We start from the raw sequence: 27,049 nt of genomic DNA, 5'->3' as shown, positions 1-27,049 counted from the left end.
CATGCTAAAGGGCTCATTTTAACTTAACCATCTCGCCCTGGCCAGTCTGGCCCAGCAGTAGAGTGTCGGCCTGTGGACCCGTCTCAGGTTTGATTCTGGTCAAGGGCATGTACCTCAGTTGTGGTTCGTCCCCGGCCCTGGTCAGAGTCGTGCAGGAGGCAACCAATCGATGTGTCCCTCTCACATCGATGTTTCTCTCTCTTCCTTTCTCTCCCTCCCACTCTATCTGAAGATAAATAGAAAAAGATCCTTTGGGGAGGATTAAACAAAAATTAACTCAGTCATCTCTTTCAAGGCCCCATCTCCAAATACAGTCCCCTTCTGAGGTAGTGGAGTTCGGGCTTTCACTAAATTTGGGGTGAACATAGTTCTGCCCATAATAAGCAAGTATTGCGATTTCCTTCTCTCCCTGTGGCCACTACTAAAGTTCATAAACCATCTACATGGAGCATTTTTTTGACTAGTAAAAGTTCTGGTGTACCCAAGAATGAGACCGTCTCCAAATCACTGCTGTAACGGACAGCGGGAGAGGAGAGCGCCCCCTCTAAGGAGTCTGTGAAGCTTCTCCCCTGCCCAGGGTGAGCCTTGTGACCTGCCCGGAGCCACGGGGCAAAGGAAATTGCACAGGCTCCCCAAGCCTCCGAGACACACAGCATTGTCACTGCCCTGGTGTCGTGCACCTTAGGGGAGAGGCGCTGGGAACGAGACATGAGTTAGCCTAGAGTATTTTTATTTGCATGTGTGGGTTTTTATTCATTATCATTTTCAAGATTTCTCTGTTTATAAACATTCCCCAAAGGAGTGATACTCCAGTAACGGTGAAGGAGTCAAAAGGAGAAGAGTAGCAACTCCCAGTCTCATAGAAAGGGCATTTCAAGAAAAACTCTTTCAAGTTTCTTCTAGTACTAAACATCTACAATCCTCACTTCGGTTTAAACTGACGCTGTTATCAATGGGAACAAAGAGCATTTATAGATTCGTTATACCCGTATGAAAAATAAATGCCCGAGGTAATCACTCGTCTCTCTCATCTGTAACGGTGTATTCTCGAGCACGTCGAAAATGCATGTCCTCAGAGTGGCCGTGGTCCATTCCTGGCGGTTCCGAAGGGCGTGGTGGAGCAGTTCTCAGTAAGCATGCCGAGGTTTCTTCTTTCCATCAACGGTAGCTGTGTGTGTATCGGCAGGAGATCCCACCTCTACCCTGAACCAATTGTGCTAAAAGGTGCTGTAATACAGCAAAATAATGGTTAATCAGGAGACGGGCAATTACTGCTAATAAAGCTGTCGTAGACAACATAATTTGTTGGGAGCAGTGTTTAATTTCATGGTATAGTTAAACCCGTTCATTCCAAACACATCGGAAGAGATGCACTTCCCTCGTACTTTATGTTCCACAAGTCACCATCACCTCGGGATCCATCTCCTGCTGGGACCAGATCCTGCTGCCCAGTGCCGCAGCTCTGCAACTCACATTCTGCTGAGGACTAAAAATGTATTCTCGCTGGCCGTTCAGATTCTATAGGTGTCCAAAGAGGAGGAGGATAAAAACTAAAGCTTTTCTCTTTGATGGGGTTCAAGTGTACCCACATGGTTTCCCAAATCCATGTTACATGTGTTCAGGTCATGAGGCTGATACAGCACCCTCTTTGGCGTGTTTAGACTGCCACTAGCCCCTCAACAGCAGAGTGGACATCGATGTCATTGTTCTATTGCCAAAGACAGAACTGGACTATTGCAGCAATAGTTCCTTACCAGATCCTTGGAGAAACCAGTAATTCATCTTTATAAAATTCTACCTAGAATTTTAGCCCCGAACAGTACCGTCTAGCCAGCTGAACGAGAAAGCCTTTATCTATTCCTAAAGAAGGGCCCACGTGGCTTTTCAGCGAATGTTAGCAAAAATGAGGTGGGGAGCCCTGGCCAGTTTGGCTCAGCAATTAGAGCATCGGCCTGCAGTCCAGAGAGACCCAGGTTCGGTTCCTGCTAAGGGCGTGTACCTCGGTTGCAGTTTGTCCCCGGCCCTGATTGGGTCGTGCGGGTGGCAGCCACTCGATGTGTCCCTTTCACGTTGATGTTTCTCTCTCTCTCTCTTCCTCCTGCTCTATCTGAACAAAAAATGAAGGAATATCCTCGGGTGATGATAAAAAAAAATAAAAAATAAATTTAAAAAATGAGGTGGGGAATTCTAGCAAGAATATTTTGTAGTCCAGGTTCCTGAGCCAGTTGGGATTTTCACTTGTCCAGGACTCTCTGAAAATAGAAACCGAAGAACAGAGGACACGCCGATCTTGCCTTTCTGATTAGTGGCACCTTATAGTTCAATTAGTCAGAGCCTGTCCTGGAGCATTTTGATACTGAATGCATTGGTGTTGACATCTGTCATTGTGTATTTGGTGCATGTCCCAAGCTTTGTCTGTGCAGGGTTCCTAAAGGGAATCCGTCTTCAGACAAAACCCCACCTGTTCAAGATATAGACAGATGAATTATTGAACAGTGCTTCTGACTCAGCCTGCACTTTTCAATAGAGATCTCCAAGATGATCATTTGTGTTTGTGGTTGTGTGCTTTTCTTCCCTCGTTAGGTGACAGCCATTCAGACCGAAGTGTCCCAGAAACAGAAAGAGTGTGAGGCCGACTTGCTCAAGGCGGAGCCCGCGCTGGTGGCGGCGACGGCTGCGCTCAACACACTCAACAGGGTAAAGATGGTTATTTGGGGGTTCCTCAAAAGAAGGTTTAAAACTTTTAGAGCTTGAACAACTGAACTGAGAGTAGTCATTGCAACCGAAAAGGTTTTTTTTTTTTAAAAAAGATAATGAAGTTGAAACAAACCTTTGAGGTCGTGGTGATAGTTTACCTTCCTGGAGTCTGTCTACATCACCCAGACAAGTCGCCCCCACTGAATATCTCCAGCACCATGGGGCTTACTCTCGTGAAAGGCAATTGCGACTGGATCTGAGCCAAATCCAGTTGTTTCTATTACATGTTGCTTTAAGAACTAAGTGGGGGACTCTGCATTTCCTCTGGAATATAAAAAGTAGCAATAATGAGGATGCTCATGAGAAGGTTGGTGGATGGGAACAAAGGTACCTAGGTTTGGCCCACACCATTTTCCTCACTTCTTTTATTAGGAAAACCTCATTGAGTATTTCAGTTTCCATATGAGAAAATAATCTGTGATAGTTCAGAAGGGGCGTTCAGGGAAAACTGGAACTGTGGGCGATGGTGTTGGAAGCAGCGAGGCCTGTCCCCCGGCTCCCCTGGGCCCAGGGGAGAATCCCAGGGACTCACTGGGCCTGGTGTGCTGCAGATTCACCTTCAAAGAGTGAAGGATCCAGACTTCATTGCTCTTCAGAGAAACGTTCAGTTCCTTTTCCTAAGTATTGTTTTGGAAATAATAATTTTGATGGTGAGCAAAGAGTTATCTACAAGGGTGTTGCTTATGGTATTGCTGAAAATACAATAAAACTGAAAAATATCAAAGGGTATAAGTTTACCATGATCAGAGATTGAGGATGATGGCTTCAGGTGCACTGCTGCCATTAAAGTGACGTTGTTGAATGGTAGTTAACTGCCTGAGAAAATAATCACGATATATTACATGAATAAAGCAGGTTATAAAATAGGAGATATTATATGACTTTCGTAATGGAAGAACATGCACACAGTAGGAAAATGATGGGAAAAACAATGAAGAAAATAGTAACTGATTATCTCTGAACAATGGACTTTTGTCTTTTCCTCTTTATTTCTGAACAATGGAATGTTTATTTTCTTCTTAGTGCTTCTCTACATTGGCAGATTTTTCTCAGAATATATTATTATTTATCCAGGCAAAATAAATGTCACTTAAATATAAAGCTGAGTATATTTGTAAATGATGATGCTATTTATAAATGCAGCAGGATCTCAGTTAGCCAGCTCTGTTATCAGCAGCATACTTTAAGTCTTTGCTTTTGCTCTCATTTTTCCATCTGTTCTGTTCTTTGCAGTCATTTCCCAAATAAATAGGCAGTTTATGGTAATGGAGCAGACTCGGGTTCAACATTTGATGAGTAGATTATGTAGCTCATGAAATATTATAGGAAGTACTTGTTTTTCTAAAATCATGTATCGTGAACCTACACGTGTTTCTTACAGGTACCAGTGTCTCTAACTATTTGCCCTGATACTTATAACTTATACCATTAGTACCATCTGTTGTGTAAATCAAGATTCCGACATGAAAAGATTGAGTAGTGTCGAAAGAAGGTACAACCTATACGGGCCTCCTCCCAATTCAGAGTCGTCATAGTGTAATGGAAGATGTTTTTGTACATGTAAAGCAGAAAAACACAACAAAGAAACACTGAACTAAGGGATTACGTTTCTGAGAGGACCTGGTTAAAATGAAAATCTGCTACATAGATGGGATAGAACCCACAAATCCTTTAAAACCTATATGTTTATAAAATTTCCTGACTTAGTGAGCAGGGTTCTGCAGGACTGGTATACCAGATGAACCATTTTCCCTAGCTGCCAAAAAGGGTAATGATGTTTTCAGAACACTGGAAAAGTGCCCAGGGAGAACTGAACTTCTTGGGGTCCCAAAGTGGAATTCCTGGAGACAAAGAACTGCCCAGCCGACACTGATGTGGAAAAGAGAGGTGGGAGGCCACTGAAGACCATCTTGACAACTGACAGCTCCTCTCCGCCTCCCCCTGGTCTTGAAGGTGTCTGTGCTTTTCTTCAGGTCAATCTCACTGAGCTGAAAGTCTTCCCCAACCCTCCCAATGCGGTTACCAACGTCACCGCGGCTGTGATGGTCCTGCTGGCTCCCCGGGGCCGAGTGCCGAAAGACCGAAGTTGGAAAGCAGCTAAAGTCTTCATGGGAAAGGTATCAGACAGTCTGGCAGGATGAAAATCCCAACAACTTCGGTTTTCAGTGCTGCGGTTATACTTGACCACAAAAGATGTTCCCATCAAAAGGAATCATCTTCCTAATCGCTAAGGGTAATCCGCTGTGTGGTCTCCAGATGTAGAACTTGTATTTGCCAAGTTGGAGGTTAGCTTGGGGTTATAGCATACCTAAATCAACACCAGCAGCCATTAGAAGGCTGCTAATTATGTGCAAAATTATTAAAGCAGTTAAAGTGTAGGAGGAAGAAAATTACATGGATTTCTTATGCTAGAAAAATGTTACTAATGTATAAGGAGGTGAAGTGAAGGGGCTTTGGGGTATGTGATTTTCTTTTTCTTTTCTGCCTTTTTTTTCCTTCAAACTGTGAGTGCCTCCTGTGCAGGGACTGAATATTTTACCCTGGGATAGAAGAGATTTTAAAAGTGTCCATTGCTAATTCTAACTTCATACACTAAAGACTGAAAAAGTCAAACAGTGGGATAAATGCAGCTTGCCAATTTTGCTTTTGTAACGTGAGTCCTAAAAGCTGATTTCAACTTTTGATCTTGGAATTTTCTCTGCAGCCAAAGTGGGTTCATTGCAGTAAGTCTTTCTGCTTTACAGGTTGATGATTTTTTGCAAGCATTAATTAACTACGACAAAGAGCACATTCCAGAGAACTGTCTAAAAGTGGTGAATGAACAGTATTTGAAAGACCCAGAGTTCAATCCAAGCCTGATTCGGACCAAATCTTTTGCAGCCGCTGGTCTCTGTGCCTGGGTCATCAACATCATTAAATTCTATGAGGTATTAGTCCTATCAGATATGGTTTAGAGGTGGAATTCCCAAAGGTCCATCAATATCTTAATTTCTAGGCCAGCAAAAAATGTCAAGTAATTTGGTAATTATCTGAATAAGATAAAGTTCTAAGAATGAGACATGAAAGTGTCTGATTAAACAGAATTTTCTATACAGGAGGATACTTGAAAAGTTGGGAACTATCTTTTGTCAGGATAGAATGATTAGCCATTTTAGATCAAATTGCAGCAATTAATTTGATTTGATTCAATGCAAACTTGTCGCATATATTATGTTTATTTGTGTTAAAATACTAATTTCATTTTCATTTGGAACGACTGCATTTCTGAATTCATGTTTAGGTAAACTTAATCCCTGCTTTCAAAGCAAAAATTCACACCCTCTTTTGTAGACTTAGGGAGAAGAGAAAAGAGCCATTTTTTTGTTTTGTTTTAATATTTTAATGACAAGTAGATTTTTGCCTGTATATGGGCTACTCTAAAGTTTGTACTTTGGGCAGTATGGAGATAGAATGACATTTCATTTAGTCATTTATTAATCAAATACTGATTGTCTGCCAACGATGTTCTTAGCACTTTGCAGAGTACTGGGTATAAAAAGGGCCCATGCACGAGCGGCATTTACATGAAAAACTGTCCCATTTTTGTCTTGGAAGATTGTATGTTATATTCAAAAATGGAATTACTGAGGAAATGTCAAGTAGAGTCAGTGGCATTCCCAGAATGATTTTATAAAACCAGGTTAGGCCCTGTACACTGAGGACGCGCTAGAATAGGGCCCTGTGGGCTCTCTCTCTAACGGAAGTCTGTCCAGAGAAGGGGTTCAGACAGATTGCCATGGATGTGTGGCCTCTCTCCCCGATGAGATGCCTGACCCTCGGCTCTCGCTCCGCCGGGGAGAGGCGAGCACGCAGTGAGACTGTGTCTGCTATAGAGTGGGAAATACAAGTTAATTTCCTTTCTCTCTCCCCAACAAGAGAGAAAAATCGATCCACCTAAATTCTCAAGCGACCCATTCAAAAAACACACGCTTAAGGATGCCAGGAACTTAGGAAAGAGAATGAAGGTGTGGTTAACACTGTGTGAGGCTGTCTCCCACTTTCTGGGTCCAGAGAGCTCCTCCACACTTACTTTCTGCTTTCAAGTCAAGACTTGATCCCGACCTCAACTACCCTTCCCGCACACCGCAATTTCTAGTGACATGAGGATTCTCTCCAAATTTTAGGACAAGCAGATTGTAGTAAATTAATGGTGTTTGATGTTTATAGCATTTAATGCAAGTACCTGTGACTCTCATGTCCAGAATAAGTGAGTAGATAGTGGGCAAGGAGAGAGAACTTGGAAGGTTATGTGGATTTTTGCTCTACCATGAGGTAGTACCATTGCTAAGGAACAACCAACCAATTGCTAGGTGAATTGGAGATTTTCATTGTAATGCTTCCGGCAGGTGTAGGGTTGCATGATTACTCGTCCTCTTTGCTTGTTTATCGTCTCATGGATTAAAGCCTGCGTGGATTTTCAGGTCTACTGCGACGTGGAACCCAAACGCCAAGCGTTAGCCCAAGCAAACTTAGAATTGGCTGCAGCTACTGAAAAACTAGAAGCTATCCGGAAAAAGCTTGTGGTAAGTGCAAACGATAACTCCGAAGACGTTCCCACGAGGTGGTACCTCCCCCTCAGGATCCCACCTTCAACAGGGCCGCATGCAACTCCCTGCCAGACAAAGGAGTCTGATCGTTCACGGAAGTCCTCATTCACATACTACTTCAGTAGACACTCTCGTCTGCTGTAGGCTGGACACTGAGCTGGAAAAGCAGAAACGTTCGTGGTTTCTGCACGCAGGAGACTCCCGTGGTCTGGTGGTAGCAGGATGAGGGCAGCACACAGTGACTGCAGGCAAGGATTCCGGAGCCAGAAGCCTGGGTGCATGTCCCGGTTCCAGTATTTACTGTCTCACCCCGCAAGTTAGTTAACCTCTCTTGAGGCTCGGTTTTCTCATCTGTGCAGTACATACTATAGCATCCACTTCTGGGGTAGGATTGTGAGGATTAAATAAAAGTAATTCATATTAAGAACTTAACATAGCCCTGGCTGGTTTGGCTCAGCGGTTAGAACATCAGCCTGTAGTCCAGACAGACCCAAGTTTGGTTCCCGCTAAGGGCATGTACCTCAGTTGCAGTTTGTCCCCGGCCCTGGTTGGTCGTGTGGGTAGCAGCCACTAGATGTGTCCCTTTCATGTCGATGTTTTTTTCTCTCTCTCTCTTCTCTCTCTCCCTCCCACTCTATTTGAACAAAAAATGGAAAAATGTCCTCGAGTGAGGATAAAAAAAAAAAAAAAAGAATTTAGCATAAACCCAGCCGGTGTGGCCCAGTGGATTGAGTGTCCTCCCATGGACAGAGAGGTCCTGGTTCAATTCCTGGTCAGGGCACATGCCCGGGTTTCAGGCTCAGTGCCCAGTAGGGGGCGTGCAAGAGGCAGTTGTTTGATGTTGCTCTCTCACATTGATGCTTCTATCTCTCTCACCCTTCCTCTCTCTAAAAAATCAATAAAAACATATATTGCACACACAAAAAAAATTTAGCATGATACCTGGTACACAGCAAGTACTTAGAGAATATTAGCTACATCTATTATTAACATTGCTGTTTTTGCAAATACGTGACCCGTCCAGTTTTAGAAGAATATACGTGACTGTATACATAGAATGCAACAGCCGCACCAAACTAGTACTGAGCCTGGAGAAATTAGAGTGAGTTTCATAATAAAGGTGTACTTGATATGGGCTTTGAAAGTCACCAGGATAGCCCTGGCCGGTTTGGCTCAGCGGTTAGAGCATCAGCCTACGGTCCGGAGAGGCCCGGGTTCGGTTCCTGCTAAGGGCACGTACCTCGGTTGCAGTTTGTCCCCGGCCCTGGTTGGTCGTGTGGGTGGCAGCCACTCGATGTGTCCCTTTCACATCGATGTTTCCCTCTCTCTCTCTTCCTCTCTCTCTCTCCCACTCTGTCTGTACAAAAAATGGAAAAATGTCCTCGGATGAGGATTAAAAAAAAAAAGAAAGAAAGAAACTCACCAGGATAATTAGGTTGGGAGAGCTACTCTTGGTCAAGAATAAAGAAAAGAGGGAAGAAGCAGTTGGTAGACTTGTACCCTTGTAGTTAATGACACGATCAAACAAGCTTTTCAGCAACTGAGTGGAAGCTGGGGAGAGGACAATCGAGAGGAAGAAAGACAAGTTCAGAGGCACTGAGGGCCCCCAGTAAGCAGAGGCAGCCAGGATGGAGAGAGCCAGAAGGATGCAAGGCTGGAGGATGGGCTGTGGTGAGGAATACAGAACAGAGATGATGAGTTTGAGATGCCTGATAAGACAGTGATCAGAGTGAGGAGGCTGTGTAACCTGGCAACTGAGGGAAACGCTCAGAGCTTCAGGTTCTTATCTGTGAAGTAACGATAATAACAGCTACCTCTCAAGGGGGGCACTTATGATTTTTGGCCTCCCAGAATCCAGATTTCGCTCTGGGGAATCATCTTTCCTCATGGGATACACTCAGGTGGGGCTATTAGTGGGAGTGTCCTTTGCTTTTCTAGCTGAAGACTACCTATGTTATCCCAGCTTTGCCAATTTGATCCCTCCATCTCTAAAATGAAATCATGAGCAAAAGCATAAAAAGGCTGAAAACAGAGTTCCTGCATTCTAGGGACAGTGTCCAGGTGAGACTTTCAAGTACGTCCTGCTCCGACCACGCAGCTGTTTGTGATTCCCTGCCTTTCCTCGGCTTCTAGCAGCCGGCCCCCATTTCTTGCCAGTAAATTCCCTTTAGCTAAAATTAGCTTAAATCTGTTACTTCCCACCGAGGAATCCTGGTGTATCGAAATGCTGTTTGTCGCCCAGTCCACAGCCTCCACTTCATGAATGGGAGGGGGGACCTCAGGGAGGATTTTCCCACTTACAGTAAATCCTGCCAGGGGTCCCTGAGCAGGTGACCCAGTGATCACCACAGTCTAGACTTTGGTGCTCAGAGTGCCCAGGCACCCAAGCCCAGCTTCTTCTAGAACAAGGCTGGAGTCAGGCCTGCTTATGTCTTGGGCCACTACTTGTTAATTTGGGGAAAAAAAGAGCAAAATGTTTTCGAATAGACAGTGCCCCCTAGATTTCAGGGCAGTTTCTCAAAAAAAAAAAAAAAGAGTGAGATCATCTCCCCAGAGCAGATCCCAAAGCATCATCAACTCCTCGGATATACCAGGAAGGGATTAAATTGTGCTCTCATTTTAGTGCTTAATAATTATAAGGTACCTTTTTATTATAGTTATTTAAATAAGATAGTTAATAACACCACAAACTCTTTCTCCTTAGGACATGAAATCCTACACCTCTCACAACTCAACCCCCTTATCTTTCAAGACCAGTTCCTCTGGTTGAATCCCCTGACCACTGCTCTCTGCCCAGGTGGCTTACCATCCCCCCCTTTTTGTCCAGTCAGTACCTGTTCCTACCACAGCACCCAGCATACTGTTCGACAAAGACCTGATGAGTGTTGAAAGAAAAACAAGTCAACAACAGCAGCTAATTTAAACTAATTTAGGATAAACAGTAATTTTATACAAGTTCTCTTCATTCATTTGCAAAACTCTACTGCCAGCTTGACCAAAAATTTAGGCAAATGTCTCCATCTATTATTGTTGATGGCTTTATGTAACTGTTAGAAGCAACCTAATGTTCACAGAAAAAGTGAATAAGGATACTCAACACAGCGTGTGTGACCCTGCGGTGAAGACGTGTGTGGCTGCAGATTCAGTAGACCTTTGCACAGAGCCTGCCACTAGCTGCAAAGAATCGTCCACATCCCCTGTTTTCAGAGACCCACGGTATAAGCAGAGGCTCATATCAGTAAGCCTTAGAACTAAGTTTGCAAACACAGAGAAAAGATGACAGAGTAATGAATGAAATGGCTTTACGAAGAACGGGTTCCCTCAGTCCCCTTACCAAGAATGATTTCCAGAGAGCAGTTATTCATGCGAGAGTCTCAGTTCTCACCCAGGTTCAATTCTCCGTGAAGACACCATGGCAGGTTCTGCAGAGACAGAGTACCTCTGTTAGTTCTGCCTGTTGACACACAGTCAGATCAAGGTTTGCGCCCAAGTTCTGATTTTTGCCAGCTTTGCCTCGGTTTCCTCCAGCCTCTCATTTCCCCTCCCTTCTCCAGAAGGGACATGCCTCCTGCCGCCTTCTTGACTAGAAAAGCAGAGATGTGTCTGATACTAGCACGTGTGCTGTGATGGAAATTCATTTACACCGGTGCTAGTCTCTCTGTATTTGTTCGTTCAAGTCTTGGGCTAGAAGATGGCTTCATCTTAAAGGTTGAGTGAAAACAAAAACTGCTAAGTTGGAGTAAAAGAAAGTCCATTGTATCTTACAAGCATGCGGGGTCCAAGGATCGCCCTAAAGAAAGTCGAAAGTCGGTCTCTCTAGGGCAGTAGTTCTCCAAGTCTGTTTCCTAGACCGGCATCAGTGTCGCAGGGCGATGTATTAGACATGCATACGCCCAGACCCACCCCAGGCCTCTGGAGGGGGAGATCTGGGTTTTAGCAAGTCCTCCAGGTGGTCGTGATACATATTCAAGTTTGAGAACCACTGGGTTAGGGTATCTGGTGGGCTGGGACCCTTGGACTGAGTCCTTCCTTCACTACATTTCCTTCTATAATCCTAGAGGCCAGGGCCTGTCAAGAACTATGAAGAGACCAAGATTTTATCATACATGCAAGCTAACAAGTTAGTCTGCCACGGGCACATAGAAGCTGGCTGAAGACCTGAGTCTTGTGGGTCAGAGACCAAAGGACTTGATGCCTCACAGCACGGCGTGCGGCGTGAGCTCCACGGGTGCGTCATTCCTCCGTCTCCCAGTTCCCATGGGAGTGACGCACAGTGGACCATGACGTTGTACACAGTGGTTTTGTGTCACAGCTGAGAAATCCCAAATTTAGAAAAACCCCAATATAAGGAGGGCTGTAAGTAAACCTGCAAAACCTTTGCCCCAGAGGGAAACATATCTTTATTATTCTGGTCAAAACCAAATCTGTCTTCTGCTGCAAGAGAAACACTATCTCTGTCTTCCAAGGCAATTTGCTATGCAAATATCCTGGGAAAGTCCAGCAGAAAAGCTGTCCACGCCTGTTCACAAGAGGCGTGGAAACCCAGGACTGGCCTCCCAATACCCCGTTCCCCTTCCCAGCTTTATGAAGGGAACTGCTGTGTCATTTCATACCTTAGTTCTATGTATACCTCGGTCAACCTGTGGGTTGAGTAACAATATTATTTCCATTTTCCAGATGGTGAAACTGAGGTGTAGAGAGGTTAAGCAAACAGCTTACCTGGCGCTGCTGCTTAGCTGGTAGCAGAGTCCAAATATGAACTCAGGTGTCTGATGCCAGAGCTCACGTGTGCTTCTGTGTTTTATAAAACCACTAGTACTTTTAGTAACCTAAAATATGTTTAGGAGGTACTGCTTTAACAATACAAATTAAATAATTATATAATAAGTTGGTCATTGACAAATATAGGCAGTTTCTAAATTATGAATAGGGCACGTCCTACAGGTGAGCTTACTATAGTCTCTCGGAACCTGGAACATATTTACAAAAGCAATATTGTAAATCTTATTTGGGGGTTGTTGAAATTTGCAGGTAGCAAGATGCTATATAAGGTGTCTCCCAAGTATTTGATATCTTAGTCAAGGCTTTTTTGGCTACAAGTAACAGAAACCCCCTTGGAAACCCTTAAGCCAAGGAGAAGGATGACTCATGGAACTCCATGGGAAAGTGTGGGCTCCAGGAAGCAGGAAGCTGCTGTGAACATCTTATGGGGTCTCCCAAGGGCCGTGCGACTTTTCATCGTTCTTCCCCTCATCCTTTTTCATTCTCTGGAGTATTCCTTCTGCTTCCCTGGCCCCTGGTGGAAGATGGCCCGTCTAAATGAAGCCCTCCAACATTGACACATGTTTCTGGGTCTTCTGATGCTAAAGACAATGCTGTACCTCTGGGTTTCAATCCCAGGTTTCCAGAAGAGAACATCTCACTGGCCAAGCTGGGTTAGGGTGCTGAGGTCTCAAGGGACGCGATCATTGCCTGAGTTATGGACCAAATGGGAGATGAGTAGAGTCAGTAGGTGGAGAACCAAAGGCCTTTAACATTTAAAATGCTGCTGCCCAGCTGGTGTGGCTCAGTGAACTGAGCGTCGTCCCATGGACTGAGAGGTCCTAGTTCAATTCCCGGTCAGGGCATGTGCCTGGGTTTGGGGCTCAATCCCCAGTGTGGGGCGTGCAGGAGGCAGCCAGTGAAATGTTGCTCTCTCTCTAAAAAAAAAAATCAATAAAAAAAATTTTTTTTTTAAAGCTGGTTCTGCCCAGCAGGTATGGCTGGCTCAGTGGTTGAGCGTCAACCCATGCACCAAGAGGTCACCAGTTCACTTCCTGGTCAGGGCACACGCCCAGGTTGTGGGCCCGATCTCCAGTTGGGGGCATGCGGCCAATCCATGTTCTCTCTCATCGATATTTCTGTCTCTCTCTCCTTCTCCCTTCCTCTCTCTCTAAAATTCAATACAAAGAAAAACATTTAAAAAGCTGATGCTGGAGGATAAGGCGGAGGCACAAGGGAGAGGGGATAGTGTACCCAGGGTTGTTTGACTCGGGGGCGCATCCACTCACCTGGTCACTGACTGCCCTCTGCCAGGTGCGGAAGGAAGGTGAGAAGCCACCTGGCGAGCTGGCAGTCTCTAATGGCACCCCTTCCCTAACACGTACGCTAAGGGGGCAAAGGTCAAGGAGGGACAGAGGTTTGTTTCACTTACTGCAAGGTAATAGATGGTTTAAATTGATTATAAGATTTGTATTTTATCTACAAATGGCTCAAAAGTTCCTTTTGACTCTTACTCAGGATCTGGATCAAAATCTGAGCCGACTCACAGCTTCATTTGAAAAAGCAACAGCGGAGAAAGTTCGGTGTCAAGAAGAGGTGAACCAGACGAACAGAACCACTGAACTGGCGAACAAACTCGTCAAGGAACTCGAGGCAAGTTCATCTTTCTTCCCAAACTCTGCCTAAAATACGCATATCAGCTCTTTCCGATTTTGTCACTATTTGCTATCAATAATAACTAAATAGATGTGGAATCAACAATAAAGGAGAATATTTCATCATCATTCATATTGGAATTCTAACTTACCCAAAGTAAGGCGTGGAGGTCCTGTGTACGTTTTAGTGGCTAGCCACGAACCCCGTGGTTTTCCTGGTGTGTTATAAACTCAGGCCTGCTGCTAGGCCACTGTGGTATTGAATCATTGTCTGAGCCTCTTAACATACGTGTACAATTGAATTCTACCATTGAACATTACTTCAAGCCAAGCCTGCTTGATTTTTTTATTTCTGTGACATCTTCTTAGAGGTGACTGACGTGCTAATGTTAGTAGTTACTACCTTAAATAAAATTTTTTAAATAATTCATATGAACTTCCTCTTGTTTGAGTGGTAGAAGAAACATATAGCCCTTAACTTCAGTAAGTCACACATTTTATTTGTTCTCCCATATGTAATATATTTATACAAGGGGATTTTTTTTTTTACCATAGAAGGGATTGAAGTACCGATTCATGCTGCAGCATGAGTGAACCTTGAAAGGGTCATGCTAAGTGATCGAAGATAGACACAGAGGCCGCATAGGGTATGATTCCATGTGTATAAAATGTCCAGAACAGACACACCTGTAGAGACAAAGCAGATGAGCAGTGGCCAGAGTATGGGCGTGCCCGCTAATTAGGTATAGAATTTCTCTTCTGTGTGAGCAAAATATTCTCAAATTAATAGGATGATTGTACAAGTCCGTGAATACACTAAAAACTCACTCAACTGTGTCCTTTAAATGGCCAGTTTCATAATATCCGAGTTAAATCTTAATACAACTATAATTTTTATTTAAGTGCTCCCTAAAACTTCGTAACCGCGCTATTAGAAATGCAGTTAGCTGAAGGTGATAGAAAAGTTGGTTTACAGTGGCTTAAACAAAAGGGAGTTTATTTATTTATTTTTTACATACTACAAGAAATTCCAGGGATAGAGCATTATCAGTGTTGATTCAGGTAATTAGTGATCAGATACCTCCTCTCTCTGTTCCCTTCGGCTTCTCCGAACTTAGCAGGTGGTTTTATCCCCATGCCTTTTGCATCATAGTCACAGATGGCTGTTACACCTTCAGATTCAGGCAGGAGAGAGAGTAATCTGTATCAGGTGGATTTTTGTCCTTTTTTAAAATCCTCACCCGAGGATAAGTTTTTATTGATTTTACAGAAAGAGGAAGGGAGAGAGAGGTAGAAAAACATCAGTGCGAGAAACATTGATTAGTTACCTCCTGTACGCGCCCTGACTGGGAATTGAACCTAAAACCTTTTGGTGTACAGGATGACAATGTTCCAACCCACTGAGCCACCTGACCAGGGCAGGATTTTCATCCTTTTATAAGAAAAATGGAAGTGTTCCTAGGAACGTGTTTGGAGGACTGCACTTAAGTGCTCTAGCCAGGGCTCGATTGACCACATACATGTAGCTCCAAAGAAGACTGGAGAAGAGGAAGACAGGTCATCATCTCATGGGGCTGGACTCCTTACCACCCTACTCAAAATCAGGGTTCTCTTAGCAAAAAGAAAGGAGAAATGTGTTAGGGGTAGTCGAGCTGTGGAATAGCCTAACTTCTTCTAAATATACTCGACTTTTAAAAAATTTTATTTATAATAAAAGGACAAATTTAAACCCATCATCCCTCATAGTTCATTCTACAAAATCCACTCTCTCCATTCCATCTCAATACTCGACAGTCAGTTCTCCAGTTGTTAGGGCCAAACGCTTCGACAGCACCCTTGACTTCTTGCCTTTTCTCATGACCCACACCCAACCCAACCCACAGCGTGTTTATTGTGTTGGCTCTACCTTCAAAGTCCATTCAGAACCCCAGCATCCCGACTACCTTGGCCTGTCCATGCCAGTCAGGCCTCCAGCACCTCTGCCCTGGAGCACCGCCCTCGCCTCCACCATCCCCCTGGAGGCCACTCCCTTCACTGCTGCCCTGTGGTGTTTTAAACAATTATGTTCATCCGTGTCACTGCCGTCTCAGAAGTCTCCAGTGGCTGTCTAACTCAAAGTGCAGCTCCAAGGCTCTCCCCGTGCCTGGCTCCTGGATCCCTCCCTCTTACACCTGCCACCTTCCCTCTGACTCCACCTTCACCGGCCTGCAGTTTCTACCTTTGCCTTTTCCCTCCACGCGGCTTACCTTCCCCCCAGTGATGACCCCCTGGCTCCCTGACTTCCTTCGCGTCTGTACTAAAAGTTCTCCTTATCACATGTTTTCTCTGCTCTTTCTTCCTAACAGAGCGTGTCCCCTGCCCCCTGCACACACGCCGCTCCATAGATCTTACTCTGCTTCATCGTTTTCTCATCGCGTTCATCAGCGCATGACATACACACTTATACCTGGACGTGTATGAGCTTCTCAAGAACGGGAGCTTCATCTGTTTTCTGCACGACTCGATCCCAAGCATTTAGAATAGCCCCAGGCACTCCATAGACAGCAATAGATATTTGTGGAAGGAATGATTGGGTGAGCTTTGGGCGCCTCCTATGTTAAAAAAGAAAGAAAGACTTTTGAAGACTCATTTTCTTAGGTCAGTTGAAAAATCCCACCACTTCTGTTGGAGTTTACAACTTCTCCCTTTGAAAGTGTTAAGATTTAAGCAATTTGAAGTGTTCACCACTTGTGAAGTATCTGAGGAAAAGAGAAAGCACCATTTGATAAAACTGTTTTCAGGGAGTAGTCACAGAAGGTCTGAAAGGATTATGAAAGCAAAAGCAGGCTCTGCCCTGCGTCTCTAACACAGAGCAGTGTCTTCCAAAGGCCGTACTCGTGAAGATTGAGCCTAGGGGAGGAAAAGAGGTTGACTGGTGTTAACTAGCAATAAATAAAGAAACACACACACACACGTGTGTGTGTATCTATATATGTGAGATGTGTGTGTATGTGTGTGTATATATATATATATTTATTTAAAGGATTAATTGAAGATGTCAGACCTTTTCCTTTGAGGATAAATTCTTTCTGACTAGAACAGGAGACAGTTAACTTCTGAAAAGCATCAAGACTGATGATTTTGTCTATATAGCATTGACCTGGGAGCTCAGCCATTCAGACTAATAAATCAGGCAATTTATATTTAATCATTAACTAACTCCTGAGCTGAACAGCTGTTCAAAATTAGAAATGGGTCACCCCAGCCAGGATGACATTACAGGCAATCTATAATGCATTAGAATAAAATTATAGTGATTTTTAACTGTCTAGAAATTTATTACAGGACATGTTCCAACTCTTAAACCCTTGTTAGCCAGTGTCAGTAATGATTTATGTTGCGTGGGTGGTATAGTGAAATTATTGACGATTTCAGGAGCCAATAAGTCCATGTTTAGTAAATCTTCACATTTCAAAGCCGTTTTGGAGAATGAGGTGGGTGCACTTTATTGTTTAACATTTACTAACCAAAGACAACAAAGATGGAGGGAAGGAAAATGAGAGATTCCTCTTCAAAATTAATGGATGTATTGTCTGTAGCTGAGGAAGGAAATGAATGAATTCTATAAAGAGGGTAAAGAGCTGAAGCTCCTTAGTATGTCATTGTTGTGGCTCACTTGGGGTGATCTGTACGAAGCAAAGCAGGGAGACTCTCTTAACACAGCTGTGATAACCATTCACCCTGCTCTCATGACCTCAGTGTTGTGGGTATTATGATGGCTTGCAGGCAACTGGCAATCCAATCTATTCTGACATGTGTCATTTTTTGTTTTCAGTGGTCTGGTTTCATGAGAAAAGCTAAATTCCACAGAGATCTTCTTTGCCTGTACTGTCAAATTGTTGATTTTCCCCCCAGATCCTGTTCATTTGCATGTGCTCAGAGTGTATTCATTTCTAGCATGCATTGAAACAAAGTGAATTAGTGAGCTACCTTGTAGTTTAATCAATCCGTAGATATTTATTGCAGTTTTATTCAAATCCAATTTTAAGGGCTCCACTACTTAACCTGAAATCAAATTTTTAAATGGCCATCCAACCAGATAGAAGGACTCCAACAGCATTCTTTGAGTGTATCATCTTCAAGCCTAGTGAAGTCCTTCTGAACCTGAGTTTATAAATGACCAGCTCTCTTCTTTAATTAATAGGATTCAGGACAGATGGCTCTTTAGGCCTTAGTGTTTTTGTTTGTTTGTTTGTTTTTTATTAATCCTCACCCAAGGATATTTTTTCATTGATTTTTAGATAGAGTAGAAGGGAGGGAAGAAGAGAGAGAGAGAGAGAGAGAGAGAGAGAGAGAGAGAGAGAGATGAGCGAGACACATCAATTGGTTGCCTCACACACACACCCTGACCAGAGCCAGGGATCAAACCTGCAACCCATGTATGTGCCCTTGACCAGAATCAAGCCCACAACCCTTCGGTCCGAGGGCCAGCACTCTAACTGCCAAGCCAAACCAGCCAGGGCTAAGCCTTATGCTTTAATTAACTAACATGAATGGTTGTCATTTTCCTTTCTCTATAATAAGCCCATTGCCAGAATGTTAAAGAAAAGAAAAAAGGTTACCTAGGGCGGTACGGTAGTACCACTGCTAAAAAGCAGGAGATGTGGAAAGCAGCCAAGCTGCCATTAAAAATCCTAACATTTAATCTTGGCCATCGCTCTTGACCCTCTGCTGCCAGACGGACAGGAGTGTGACTGTCATCAGCCTTTAAAGAAGGACCTCAATCACAATGAACAAGGTAGGGCGTCCAACGAGAAGATGTAAAAGCTCTAATGTTGTGTAGTCAACATAACTGAAGAGAGTATCAGAGCTCCTTCAAAATCGTGGGCTTCAAACATGAGATTGCAATGGTCATGCCAACCGGTCTGGGTCTGCCCTTCTGAAGACTGGCCAGGGCTCAGTTGTGCTCTAAGGAACACATTGAGCGTTTGTTGAGTCGATGCTCACCCTGCAGTTACAGCTGAGTCTCTATCTTTCAGTCTGAGAAGATCCGCTGGGGTCAGTCTATTAAATCCTTGGAAGCTCAAGAGAAGACACTCTGTGGAGACGTTCTCCTTATGGCCGCCTTTGTGTCTTACGTCGGCTCCTTTACAAAACAGTATCGTCAGGAACTGGTAGACTGCAAGTGGGTCCCCTTTCTTCAGCAGAAGGTAAGTCAGTTCCTTACCCTGTCCACACGGGGAGGCATCACACTGAAATTTCAGCAGTAAAAGCGGTGTGTATGCCAGGCCTTCTGTGCCAGTGGCGAAATTCTCGCGTGAAGGAGGTGTTTCTTGTGTGCCGCAGTTTTTCTTATTTTAATGCTGGTGAAAGGAGATGGAAAATATGAAAATTAATCGTAGAAACAAAACTGATAACTGAAATTTGGATGATTATGTTATTGTATAGTATGAAACTTATTTTCTTACTAATATTTTGAGTTACTTGTTAAAGTTTGTTTTTTTATGACTACTTTCAGATGAAAAGTAGAGCATCTTGTATGTAAGCATAGAAATAGCTCACCCTAAATTTGAAAATTCAAATCTGCCCTGGCAGGTGTGGCCCAGTAGGATGGCATCATCTGGTGCACGTTCGATCCCCTTTCAGGGCGCATACGGGGGGCAACCAATGTTCTCTCTCAAATCATTGTTTCTCTCTCTCCCTCTTCTCCTCTCTCTAAAAAAAGAAAAAAGAGAAGAAAGTTCAAATCCATAAGCAAAGTGAAGTCATAGATGTGGAAGATTTAAAATCATCTAGTTTGAGCTGCTCCTTGCAGAGGAAACAGACACAGGAAGGGTAAATGACTGAGGTCACATGGAACAGGAAACCAGCCCTCTCACTTCCACGCCACTGTTTTCTATGCAACACTGTGTAATCCCAAAGGTCTAAACAGCAGGTTCTTAATTTATATATCCAGGCCTTAAGATATCCTAAATCTCCCTGTATTTCTTCATTGGTAAGTTTGCCTCAGTTTTCACATGCCCCTTGACCAACATGGGTTTGAACTACACGAGTCCACTTGTATGTGAATGTTAAGAAATAAGTATATAGGCAGCCCGTATCCTCGGGTTTCTCATCCATGGATTCAATCAATTGCAGATTGAGAGTAGTGTTTTGAACCGTGGTTGGGAATCTGAGGATGCGGAGGGTCGATTGTATGCTTTGTTCAATGCCATTTTATTTTTATTATTATTTTTTTTAATTTTCACCCGAGGACATTTTTCCATTTTTTGTACAGATGGAGTGGGAGGGAGAGAGAGGAAGGGAGAGAGAGAGAGAAACATCGACATGAAGGGACACATCGAGTGGCTGCCACCCGCACGACCAACCAGGGCCGGGGACAAACTGCAACCGAAGTACGTGCCCTTAGTGGGAAACGAACCCGGGTCTCTCCGGACCGCAGGCCGACGCTCTAACTGCTGAGCCAAACTGGCCAGGGCTCAATGCCATTTTATATCAGGGACATGAGTGTCAGTCAGAGTGTGGTATCGGTGGGGGGTCCTGGAACCAGTCCCCTGCCGATAGGGACAACTGTGGTTTTTATGACATAAATGCATGTCAATGGACTTTTTACAATTTAAATAAAATTAAATGTGTTAGGGAAAGCTCATTGTTGAAGGCATTTCATAGTTATAAAAGAAGAAGTTCTCTGCAACTCAATTATTTAATATATCTCTAGCATCAAACCATGTTTTTACATTGCAGATTTTAGAAAGGGGGTTACATGTATTACTCTCTGGAAGTTCAAGGTTTTTCCTTAAGAAATTATGCCATAAAACATGCTTTTATATAAGAAGGTAAAGCATTCTGCTAATTGTCCAATTCTTACTGTATTTTGAGTTTCAACAGTGTTAGCGGTCTGATTCTTCTCGTATCTTCCTCTCAGTCACATCTTCAAGCTTGAACCCTCTATATGGGCGTCTTTGCCTGTATCACCCTGCGACTACTTCAGACTGTTCTATTTTATGGTTTTCTCTGCCTTCTCAGTCATAAACTTTTCTCATTTGCAAAAGTATAGGGAAATGCACCTGCTTCCTGGTGTCTGAGCTGTTGAACTTCACTTTGTCTTATTGTTACAGTTACTCCTCACTTGGGGTGTGGACTGCTACTGCCAGTATGGCTTATGCTGCCGGACATGTTACATTTTTCAAGTCGAAAATGTGCCTCCTCAAATTTAGTTCAAAGTGGTCGTTCATGGCCGATATGGCAATATTTAGTGTGTGTGTTTCTGGCAAGTTTCCCGTCTGTTGATTTGTATTTTCCCATTTACTTAAAATTATATGCATGGGATTCTATGGAAATAAAATTTTGCTTTGAAGAAGTCATACAAATAAAACAAATAAAATTAATTGATTTATCCAAAATGTCTAAACATATAACCAAGGCAAAATGATCATTTTCTGATGGTATATACCAAATATACGTTCCTTTTAACTGTGGGCCTGTGTTTGGCTGTGGCCCCAACGTTCTCCTCAGGGACTCTGTGTCTGTTTTAATTCAGTATACACTCTCTCTTTTTCTCTTGAGAACATGGGCATCGTGCAAACTGAGAAACAGACCCTAAAACCCGACCAGCTCGTTGTCCCACTCATCTCTGGCCGTAATACGAAAGGAAGACAGTGATTCCCAGTTATGTAAATGACACCCTTTGGAAGAGACGTTTCTGTCTCTGAGATACCCGGCGGTTTCCGGGTTCTGAGCTACTTACTTGTCTTCTGTTTCTAAATTCCGCCGCCGCAAAGTGGGAGGATAATCACATCTGTATGAACCTGTGCCAGGGTCCACGAGGAGCTGCAATTGTTCACTAATGTTTACTTTCTACTCATTTGTCTTTGGTGGTGTTCCCTTATCTTGCCCTTCCCTGCAAGAGGCAACTCCTCTCGTTTCTCCTCGGTGTGCGGGGCGTTTGCCAGAGCTCTGCTTGCCTGCAGGTCGCTGTCCGCCAGGGGTCTCTGGCCTGTTTTGCTTGGGTGTCCGGGGATTCTAATGGTTTGTAAATGAGCCAGTCAACAAGTGACTGTGATCTGCATGATTTTTTTAAAAATCTTTAAACCAGACCTGTCATTTATTAACGATCAGTTGGAGGGAATTCTTTTATAAAGCAAACCAAGTTGCATGGTGGTAACTGAAAAGGACAGGGACAATGTGCATAGATGACCTTGAGGATCCAGATTACACTGCTACCCAAAATTGTTTCATCCAAAGAGTAGCATGGGGGGGGGTGGGGGTAAGAAATTAAAGCCACCTACCCTTGGCTAATAGGAGGATGTGCATTCTAAAAGATACCAAGTGTCCATTCCAAGGCTTGTTGCTCATATTACTAGGAGATAGAGTTTATTTCTAAGATAACATTGTAGTCAGGAATATTGTGCTACTTTCATTATATTGGTATCAAATTGAACCCCAGCTTTACTGTGGGAATTTTTCCAGCATTGCGTCTACTGCAGCTCTGGCCAACCAATACATCAAACTCCTACCGCTTCTACGGCCTCGCCTGCCTACTCCAAGTTGGGCTCTTCCCATAGTCTCTTATGGAGGATGTTTCCATCAAGTCCTGGGACTCGCTCCTTTTTCATCTTGCTCATTTTGGTGTCTCCAGACACTGTTTTATGTGTCGGAGGTGCTCAATAAGTGTTTGGTGATGGATGACCCAGCAAATAAAGTGCTTTCCGTGGTCTTGTTTCGTTTTGGTAAAGTTAGTCCATTTTGGTCAAGAATGATCCTTATTCTTTAAAATAGATTTCTCTTGCCCTGGCTGGTTTGGCTCAGCGGTTAGAGCGTCGGCCTGCGGTCCAGAGAGACCTGGGTTCGGTTCCCGCTAAGGGCACGTACCTCGGTTGCAGTTTGTCCCCGGCCCTCCTTGGCTTGTGCGGGTGGCAACCACTCGATGTGTCCCTTTCACGTCAACATTTCTCTCTCTCTCTCCCCCCCTCCCACTCTATCTGAACAAAAAATGGGAAAATGTCCTTGGGTGAGGATAATAAATAAATACATAAATAAATAAAATAAAGTAGATTTCTCTTTCTCTCTCTCAGCTCCCACTTTGCCATGTTGTTTCTCACAATCACAGTGCAGGCAGAGGAGAGACTGTAAGCTAGGTTCCTGGGCCAGCCGGCAAGCTGATGGAGCCCCAGTGGACTGAATGCGTCCCATTCACCCACCCGAGAAAGAGAAGTCATTCTTTGTGGTGGGGCCTGTAGTAAAAGATGAAATGTCTGACCAAGATGTCGCATTTTAGCACGGCTTACGTGGGGTGATGACTCCATTGGGCAAATACATTTCTGTTACGGGCCACACTTCTTGGTGCTAAATTTACTCTCGCCTTCTTGGAGTAGCCGTACATGTATGTAGAGGGCGAAGTCCCTTTTCCTTGGAGTCAGGTAGATGCAGTAATAAACCAGATGTTGACTGCTGCAGTCGACAGACTCCTAAGAGGTAAATCCTGGGCTTATTGGGTCGAATTGTATTTCATGAGGAGAGTTTTATTTGGCTTCTGAGAGCCCACAGAGAATTTGTATGTCTTCTCTTGGCTTGGGGTTCTGAGTCTTTTTCTTGCATTGAACTCTGAATTTAAAGGTTTCAATCCCAGTAACCGAAGGCCTGGACATGATCGCCCTGTTGACGGACGAAGCTACCGTTGCCGCCTGGAGTAACGAGGGACTGCCCGGTGACAGGACGTCAGCCGAGAACGCGGCCATCCTCACGCACTGCGAGCGCTGGCCCCTGCTGGTCGATCCCCAGCAGCAGGGGATCAAGTGGATCAAGAAGAAGTACGGGGCTGACCTGAAAGTCACGCAGCTGGGCCAGAAAGGGTACGTGCAGGGTGAGGGGTGGCGTTCGGCTTCGCTGCTGTGAAATCGGTCTGGTTTAGTCCTGGCATTTGGTAGACCTCCCTGCTGCCGCTTTGAAAATGTGACGGTGTGGTGGCACTTACCTGCCTGACCCTGTTCCGTGGAAAGGCTTTCTGTTGCAAAGCGTGTCGGTGGGGCAGCATCCAGTGACCCGAAGAGGAAATCAGATTGAAGGTGAGAGAAAGCGCTGTGTCCGGAGGCCGAGAGTGGACATGAGCTGGATTGTGACCCTTCCTTAGGGCATTTGGTACATCACAGGAATTGTCAACTGCGCTATAGGCTCAGTGTTTCCCGTCAGATTCCTAGATACTAGACTCTGCCTGCAGTAGGGCTGAAACACGGCCGTGAGTCCCAGTACCGACTGCTCGAAGGTAATTTAACTTCTTAGTCCGCATTACATGTCACTGTTGAGAACTGAATCTGCTAAGAGATTTTTTGTCATTGAGTCGACTAATGCGGTCTCCTAAGTGGAAAGCCGTCTTGTACATAGCTGCGTTCAGTTCAGGGGCAATAAATAATTGTAGACTCACTGATGTTAAGCAGGTGTCCTCTCTGTCATCCTTCCACAAGTTCAGTGAAATAGGAATACCTGCAGTTGTGCCGATAAATGTGCTCCTCACTCATCTGAATACGCGGAGAAAACTCTTTTCAAGGAGAGAGACTGCTTTTGAACAATGGGAATGGAATAAAATAATAGTTTACCACTTCACCGGACTGAACCTAAAGGTTTAAAAAATGAAAGTTTGATAAACCCACAAGGCATTAAATATAGTTTGAATTTTTTATCAAAAAAGGATCTATTGAGTAAATTTAAACGTATACTGTCTGGATGGTTTTAATTATTTCAACCATGATTATTATCAAAAGTAACTAATTTATGCATGGGCTTATCAGTTCAAACTATTGAATTTTACTTGGAAAATACAACAAAGTTATCTCAAAATCTAATCTTTAATTTCTATGAAATCTAGTTAAGGAAGAATACTATTTTATAAGATAGCTTTTGCTAAGTAAGTTTGTCCCATTTAAAATAGGACATGCCCTGGCTGGTATGGCTTACCAGTAAGAGCGTCACCTGCAGACCAAGGAGTCCTGGGTTCGATTCCAGCCAAGGGCACATACCCTAGTTGCAGTTCATCCCCAGCCCTGGTTGGGGTTGTGCTGGTGGCAACCAGTCAATGTGTCTCTTTCACATCGATGTTTCTCTCTCTCTCTCTCTCTTCCTCCTTCTCTCCCTCCAGCTCTATCTGAAGATTAATGTAAAGATAGCCTTGGGTGAGGATTGAAAAAAAGGGGGCGGGGGACTAAAATATTCAATATAATGTAAAGAAGTAATTGTGAACATTTTCCCTGTGCTTAAATACCTTTTGCTGTCTCCATTCTGACTGAATTTCAAGGTTTCTGAATGTCATTGAAACCGCTCTGGCCTTCGGTGATGTCATCTTAATTGAAAACCTCGAGGAAATGGTGGACCCTGTCCTTGATCCACTGCTCGGCAGGAACACGATTAAAAAGGGAAAGTAAGTATTCTCGAATTCTTAACATATACGTTGTGTTACACGGGTGTCGGATCATCAGCTTCTATTTTCTTAGCCTCATAAGCAGGCACAATCTATTGCCGTCTTCACGGTGACATTTCTGAGTTTCATTCCCTGGAACCTCCGTTCCAAGACCAAAGCAACCTCAGTGTGAGCCAGACGTTCGGACTCTGTGTCTTGGCTTCAGAGTCGTGTTCCGATTCCTGACTCACAGCCCGAGAGCCGCGTTGTCACAATCTGAGCGCGGTGGCACCTTCGCCCATCTCTGCCACGTTTCTCCGACTTCAGGACCTTGCAAACACCGTTTTCTGCATGTTCACCTGAACTGCATCTCACTTGTATCCTTATTGACTTAATATTTTTCTTTAAAACAGTTTTAGATCCACTCACTATTTTTTTTTTTAACCTGAGACTCATCGCAAGTAATGGCATCCACCAAGTTAGGGGTTTACTGTGCTAGTTCTGTTTTTTTCTAATACACTTAAAATATAACCATTAAAAAAAAAAAAAAGAATTCATTAGTGGACCCCTAAAATCTCCCCCACCGTATCAGCAGAGGTGGACTACCAAAAAATGAGAATACCCTCATGTGATCTTCTAAATGTCTGCCATTCCTCCCGGGACACCCTGCTCTAGAACATTCTTTCAGGGGCGGTGAAGCCATTTCCGAGGAGTCATCCTGTCATTGTCTGGAAGTGTGTAAAAGGTCAGAGGCAGCAGTTATGTCTCCAGGGAGCTGCATGGCCTCGGGGGAGACTGTGGCATCCCAAAGGCTCTTTGTGCCTCTCCAGTCAAGAAACCAGCAGTCACTGGACTTAGCTCACTGGGTCCCTTCCCTTCTTATTTCTTCTTTACAGAGGTGTAGTCAGCACTTCCCCAACCCCCTGCCTCTTTGACACCCATTCTCTGCCTCAAAGGTATCTGTCTCCTTTGTCATCACTGGATTATTCTTCAATTTTCAGGGGAAGTAAGCCTACTTAACGGTGACTAACTTCTGTTTTTTAACTGGTCTCTAACCAATGAGTACAGTATATATTGTACAACTCACCAAGTAAATCCATTTACAGTGACTGACAACTTATAATTGTTTAATAAACCAAAATGTACTCAGACATACATTTAGAACAATCTAATAAGCCACTTAACAAACTGCAACTCTAACATAAATATAATTGTAGTTGTATCTGATGTGTTAAAAATATAGTGTAATATCTTGAATGTCACTAAAATGAAATCCTTGTTATTAAGGTTCTGACTCCGTTATGAAGACCTAACATTTTTTGTCAGTGAAATACATATTCTGTAACTTTAACATGGACTTTCAATAACACAATTTAGGTGTAAGAAATTTGGTGACAATCTCTCTCTCTCTCTCTCTCTCTCTGAATATGTACAAACTGTTGGGCTTTATAGAGCTGATCATATCATTCCAGCATTTTTTTAAAAGGTCAAGAGAACTTCAAATGATATGTAAGAATATTAAAAATTCTGTTTTTTGAATGTAGTTATTACCTTAACAGTTGTAGCTCCTAAACTCTTATGTGTGGGAACAACCACTTGTATGAGGGTAAACTTCAGTTCTGTTGCTTCCGTTTTTCCTACTTCCCTTTCCCATGCAGATGTTTATAGAGTATGTCTAGCAAGAGAATCTGAGTGCTAGTGATGCTTACATAGTCTTCAGCCACTGAATACCCTCTCTGAGAAGTGCTGTATGCCAGGCACTGTAGCAGGGGCTGCAGATTCAAAGAATGATGAGGTATGGATCTTGCCCTGAAAGAAGCTATGTTTCCCTAGGGGAAAGACAGACCTGTAAACTAAAAGGAGTACAGATCACCAGTGAGATGATAAAGTATGCGCGGCAGGGAGTTGTCAGTTCTGGGGTG

General features: G+C 43.8%; 1 protein-coding gene across 1 annotated transcript in view; it reads left to right on the top strand.

Moving 5' to 3' along the window:
• DNAH11 (dynein axonemal heavy chain 11) overlaps nucleotides 1–27,049 on the top strand; it is a 293,033-nt gene that overhangs the window by 196,205 nt on the left and 69,779 nt on the right. The window contains 8 exon segments of the mRNA XM_036246718.1: nucleotides 2,584–2,697; nucleotides 4,731–4,874; nucleotides 5,502–5,684; nucleotides 7,218–7,319; nucleotides 13,623–13,757; nucleotides 18,778–18,948; nucleotides 23,354–23,589; nucleotides 25,026–25,148. Of these exon segments, the coding sequence (XP_036102611.1) occupies nucleotides 2,584–2,697; nucleotides 4,731–4,874; nucleotides 5,502–5,684; nucleotides 7,218–7,319; nucleotides 13,623–13,757; nucleotides 18,778–18,948; nucleotides 23,354–23,589; nucleotides 25,026–25,148 (1,208 nt within the window).

The sequence above is a fragment of the Molossus molossus genome, unplaced genomic scaffold, assembly GCF_014108415.1.
Source record: "Molossus molossus isolate mMolMol1 unplaced genomic scaffold, mMolMol1.p scaffold_m16_p_7, whole genome shotgun sequence".
NCBI classification, from domain to species: domain Eukaryota; kingdom Metazoa; phylum Chordata; class Mammalia; order Chiroptera; family Molossidae; genus Molossus; species Molossus molossus.
The sequence above is the reverse complement of the archived record's forward strand: the minus strand, read 5'-3'. Positions and strand labels throughout refer to the sequence as shown.